General features: G+C 46.8%; 1 protein-coding gene across 2 annotated transcripts in view; it reads left to right on the top strand.

The window, feature by feature from the left end:
- The first annotated feature begins 314 nt into the window (after positions 1 to 314).
- The window catches only part of SNX10 (sorting nexin 10), a 39,911-nt gene continuing 34,225 nt past the window's right edge, over positions 315 to 6,000 (top strand). Inside the window, exon 1 of one of the 2 annotated variants that reach the window (XM_008062836.1) lies at positions 315 to 390. In XM_008062836.1, coding sequence (XP_008061027.1) covers positions 367 to 390 — 24 coding nt within the window. In that variant the 5' untranslated portion in view covers positions 315 to 366. The remainder of the gene's footprint in view (positions 391 to 6,000) is intronic. The other variant, XM_021714892.1, reaches the window with a different exon arrangement.

Here is a 6,000-nt window from a genome sequence, read left to right as displayed (position 1 = left end):
CTGGGCGTCTTTCCCATCATCCCCTCTCTTTGCTCCCCACATTCTAGCTGCCTCTGATCTCCTAAGGCTCCAACTCCAGGCTGCCTGCCTGGCCTTGCCATTTGAGGGCCTGTCATCATCTAGCTGCCTAGGACTCGCCACGGTCCAAACTCCCCATCCCCAGTGTGGACTGATGTTCACCTTGATCTGGCTGGCTATGGCGGGAGTGAGGGAGAGCACGGTCTCACCTGTCAGGGACTATGGGGGCAGGTCTGTGGTGGGATTTGGATGGGAGGCCATGAAAGGCATGCCCACTCCAGTTTGCAGCTTCCAAGTCACCTAGCATGGATGCTTTATTTTTCAGATTGATTGTGTCCTGTGCTGAAGATGTTTCCAGAACAACAGAAAGAGGTATGTCATTACTCATCCAAAAATAACTAACCCACGTGCTTTGACTCACACAGGTTAGACCTTCACTCACTAACTGTGAATCCTTGGCACGTTAGAGGAGGGCTCTTGAAAGAACAAATGTTGCCCACCTGCACTCACTCCCCACTCCCACCCTTGGTGCATCTGCGGCCTTCATCTTGGGTTCCAGTGACTGAGCACTGAGGAGCACTCTCCCACCCACTGTTTTAGGACACGTATCTTTTCTCGTGACTCAGAACTCGCCCAGGCTCTGTCGCCCACCGCTTGCTTTGAACAGTCTCCGTCTGGTTTGCTTTCTTGGCTTTCTACTCCACTGACTCATCTTGAATTCTCCCACCGTTGGGTAACAGCCCTGGGGAAACCGTCAGCCATTGGTGTCAGTTTTGCCCTGCTTGTTGCCTCTTGGAGCTCCTCTGTGCTTGGTTTTACACAGAACAGGCAAGGCTGTCCCTTCTTGACTGCAGCGTGGCTTCCTACTTCCAGTTTCCTGAGCCTCTATCTGACTAGAAGGAGGATGGGACAGCCACCATGCCAGCCCTTGGCTGAGGGTCTCCTGTTTTGGAAGTTCCCATGGTTCTTCCCGTCCTGCTATGCTGCTATGGTATAGGCACATCATTAGTTGGTGAGCCCGATAAAGTGGAGAAGCAGCACAAGGGCCTGTCTAGGGAATGCACGTGTGCATATGCCACACGGCCATGTGATCACATGGGCACAGCTCGCTTTACCCAAGTTTAAAGCACTCAATCCATTACAGAGAATCTTCAGAAACTCCCTTGCTGGATGTCACATCCCTTCTTTCAGCCCTGTCTGTGGGTTTAGGTTTTCCTCAGCAGTCCAGCTCACTTCTACCCTTTTATTCCAGGCTGGGCTCCCTCATTTTCAAAGGCAGTGATTTGTTTTTTTTCTTAACTTTTAATAATCGGGCTATAATATGTATAGTGAAATACATAAAGGGCCCTAATCTTAGGTGTGTAGCTCAATGGATTTTTACTTAGGAATATACCTGTATCCACCACTCAGATCAAAGTATGGACGTTTCTAGCACTCCAGAAGGCACCCGGTCAGTCTCCCTAACTCCCACCCCCAGAAGTGACACCTCACAATACCTAGACTAGGCTGCTTGTTCAAGAAATACCTGCTCCGTGAAGGTAACTCATCAACTGTGAGGTTAGGGGCATGGTCACCACAGGATTGCCCTTTCTTCCAACGTCAGTTGCAAGTTTTGAGGGCTTCCCAAACTCAAAAGCTTTTTTTTTTTCACGAGAAAAACAGAAACCACAGAGATCTATTATACTCACAGATGCTGTTTATTACAGGGAAAGAACACAGATTAGAACCAGCCAAAGGAAGAGACAGGCACATAGGATGACGTTAGGGAGGCACTTAAGAGTTGTCCCTTCTCCAAGGAGTCATGGATAGAGCTGCCCTCCAACAGTGTGCCCAGAGTATTGCCAGCCAGGAAAGCTTGTCTGAGCCTTTGGTGTCCAGAGTATTTTTTTTTTTTTTTTTTTGAGTTGAAGTCTCACTCTGTAGCCCAGACTGGAGTGCAGTGGCCGCTCCCGGCCACCACAGCCTCGACCTGCTGGGCTCCGGCGATCCTTCTGCCTCAGCCTTCCAAGTAGCTGGAACTACAGGCGCGTGCTACCATGCCCGGCTAATTTTTTGATTTATTGTAGAGATGAGGTCTCACCATGTTGCCCAGGTGGATCTCGAACCTGCGGGCTCAGGCAATCTACTCACCTCAGCCTCCCAAAGTGCAGGATTACAGGCTGAGTCACTGAGCCCGGCTTGGTGTCCAGAGTTTTAACTGGGACTCAGTCACCTGCCACCTGCATTGCTGACCTCTTGTTTCTGCCCTTCCTAGGGTCAGGCTAACACCTTTATTTTCATTTCCTCTGGAGGTCAGAACAGATGCGGCATGGCCCAAAGTCCCCGTCATAATTACATTGTGAGACTGTCTGGTGGCCTAAGCTCCGGGCAAACGAAGATACTGCTATTAGGTAGGATGTTCCAGGGGCCTAGAGGTCACCCCTCAGAGTCCAGAGCTCTCTCTGTGTAAGGTCAATTTTTCTCTACACTGCTATGCTGGTCTGACACTATAGAGCAGGCTGTGCCAAGGGCACACTGGCACTGATCAAAAGGCACATTTTAAAAGTTTCTCTCTTGGGGGTGTGGGGTGGGAAATACCTATCAATGAAACCAACAAAGGTTTTTTTTCTAATTATAAGAAGCTTTTTTTATTTCTTGGTGGTTGGTTTAACCACTTGATTTCTATTATAAACTCACTCCAGTGAGTAAAAACGAGACACAGATTTTTACCCACTATATAAAGAAAGCATGTCATTGACCTTGAAAAACTCTTTTCTTATATATACTTATGTAATAATTTTATAATGTTAAGGGATTTTCTTTTATTTCATTTTCTTAATAATAGAGACGAGGTCTCACCATATTGCCCAGGTTGGTCTTGAACTCCTGGGCTCAAGCAATCCTCCCTTCTTGGCCTCCCAAAGAGCTGGGATTATAGGCATGAGCCACCATGCCTAGCCACGTTAAGAGATTTTAAACAGGAAATTCCTTCAACAGAAAAGAAAAAAAACAAAACAAAACACCAAAACACTGCAGATAGAAAGGGGAATAATGTTCAAAAATTTACGGTAGCTGCTGTCAGCAAGACATAAACATAGCAAGGCTAGGTTCTGGATGTACTATAGTATATTACCGTTCCCCACAGATTAATCCATTTTTTACATGTGGTCAGAATGATCTCCTGGCTTTTAATCCTTTGCTCTTAGAACAAGTCATGACACCTGCATGAAGTTACTAGGTCCCTGCAGAATCCAAACCCGTTTCTTTCTCCAGACTTACCTACTGCACCTCATTTTAGATGAGTCCGGGCGTGTTAGGGTGTTATGGTCGTGGACCCTCGCTCCTTATTTCAGAGCTTACTTTAGAGCCTGGAGTGCTCTGTGTGCTCTCATCCCCTGGACTTTCAGAGATGTTTTTCCCACAGCCTGGAATAATCTCTGCCCTTTGCCTTCATACCGTATTGATTGACTAACTTCCCCTTATCCTTCTGACCTGAATTTAGAAGTCAAGAAGAGGCTTTTGAAAGCATTGATTGTGTTTTAATCTCAGGTTCTGAGATTAAAAGGTTTTAGTTGAGACTTTTTTTTTTTTTAGTTGGAGTCATCTCATTCTGTTGCTCAGGCTGGAGTACAGTGGCAAGCTCATGACCACAACAGCCCCAACCTGCTGGGCTTAGGCAATCCTTCCGCCTCAGCCTTCCAGGTGGCTGGAACTACAGGCACGAGCCACTACACCCGGCTAAATTTTTGATTTATTGTAGAGACAAGGTCTCGCCAAGTTGCCCAGGCTGGTCTCAAACCCCTGGTCTCAGGCAATCCTCTCGCCTCGGCCTTTCCAAAGTACTGGGATTACAGGCTTGAGCCACCGCGCCCAGCCTGGTTGAGCTTTTAGTATCTAGTAGCTGGCTGTTTAGTGAAAAGTAATTTTGGTTCTACCTAATTGAATATGTAAGGGCCAAAAATGCAGTATCCTCTGACTGTTCTGGAACCTAGATCCAGGGTGCGGTGGATATGTGAGCTATTTCTACAAGGGGCCCACAACAGATGTTACTAATTAATCGTGAGTTTGTCATGTGAACTGAGATCTATTTATCCTCCTTGCTCAAGATTCATACAATCTGGAAGTGACACCTTAGTTCTACCTAACTGGTAGTGCCAGCCATGAAGTTTGGTAATGGGGGGAGGGGGCGGCTAAGATTTGAGGGGTGAGAATCAAATGCAGTCTCTCTTGTTAGAACGGCTTTTATGACTGTAATAAATCTAGAGTGAGGAGAAAAGGGAGCAAGACTCTCCCTTGTTAGTTAAACGTGTTCCATTTGCACATCGGTTCAATTCCCAAGAGAGCAGTATCTGAGCTGATGGATCTTCTCCATAAAAAGGCCTTGGCGTTGGGCCATTGTGAAATGAAAATGAATTCAGATTCATTCATGCATGCAACTTTAATTTACAATTAAAATATTATGGTTACATATTTTAATAAGAATAATTAGATGGACCCAACTGAATCAACTCTTCTGTGTAATGAGACAGAACCCAGACTCCAATTGGAAAGGCAGGTGGCTGTGACAGGAAGCACGTTTCAGACAGTGTCTTTTGTGGAGCTGGGCATTTTTGTTCTTTTTCCATTCTGATGTCCAGAGTGAGCAGTGTGATTTTTTTTTTCTGTGCTGCTGAGGACATTGTCTCTGCCTCCTTGAGCTCATCTTGTGGGTGTGTGGGGGAGAGGCTTCCTCTTGCTGCATAGTCTGTTTTGTGGAGTTTGGCCATTCCAGCCCATGGGCCTGTTGTGCTCACTTAGTAGAACTAGAAGGAAGGATCCTACCGGTGTGATGTGACTGAAGGGTGGGCTGAAACCCCTTGTGTGTGCGCGTATCTCTCCTGCTCTGCTGGGTTATGAAGGTTATATTCTCCTTTTAAAGATTTGTATCTTTAAGATTAGGGATTCTAGACCATAATCCCAGTACTTTGGGAGACTAAGGTGAGAGGGTTACCTGAACCCACGGGTTTGAGACCAACCTGGGCAATTTGGCGAGACCTCATCTCTATAATAAATAAAAAAGGCCGGGCTCCGTGGCTCAGCCTGTAATCCCAGCACTTTGGGAGGCTGAGGTGAGTGGATCGCTTGAGCCCGTGGGTACGAGACCAGCCTGAATAGCTTGGCAAGACCATGTCTCTACAATAAATAAAAAAATTAGCCGGGCATGGTAGTGCATACCTGTAGTTCCAGCTACTTGGAAGGCTGAGGCTGAAGGATCACTGGCGCCCAGCAGGTTAACGCTGGGGTGGCCGTGAACATGCCACTACACTCCAGCTTGGGCAACAGGGTGAGACTCCAACTCAATCAATCAATCCATAAACAAACAAACAATAAATAAAAAAATAAGCCGGGCAAGGTGGTGTGTGCCTGTAGTTCCAGCTGCTTGGAAGGTTGAGGTGGAAGGATCACCCGAGCCCAACAGGTCGAGACTGCGGTGGCTGTGAGCATGCCACTGCACTCCAGCCTGGGTGACAGAGTGAGGCTCTAACTAAAAAAAAAATAATAATAATAAATAAATAGAATATAAATAAATAAATAAATAAATAAAGGTGAGGGATTCTGTCTGGGCATGATGGCTTAGTCTGTAATCCCAGCACTTGGGGGGCCTAGGTGAGAGGATTGCCTGAGCCCAGGGGTTCAAGATCAGTCTAGATAAATTGGTGAGACCTCATCTCTCGTCTCTACAATAAGTCAAAAAAATTAGCTGGGTGTGGTGGCGTGCACCTGTAGTTTCAGCTATTTGGAAGGCTGAGGTGGAAGGATTGCCTAAGCCCAGCAGGTTGAGGCTGTGATGGCCGTGAACACGGCACTGCACTCAAACCTGGGCGACAGAGTGAGACTCCAACTCAAAAAAAAAAAAAGATTAGGAATTTTTTTGAGTCCGGGTCTAACTCTGTCATCCAGGCTGGAGTGCAGTGGCAGGCTCACAGCTCACCGCAACCTTAACTGGAGCCAGCTTCCGTTGCT

Source organism: Carlito syrichta, unplaced genomic scaffold (assembly GCF_000164805.1).
Source record: "Carlito syrichta isolate Samal-C Ts95f unplaced genomic scaffold, Tarsius_syrichta-2.0.1 Scaffold305867, whole genome shotgun sequence".
Taxonomy (NCBI): domain Eukaryota; kingdom Metazoa; phylum Chordata; class Mammalia; order Primates; family Tarsiidae; genus Carlito; species Carlito syrichta.
This window is presented reverse-complemented; position numbering and strand designations above follow the sequence as displayed.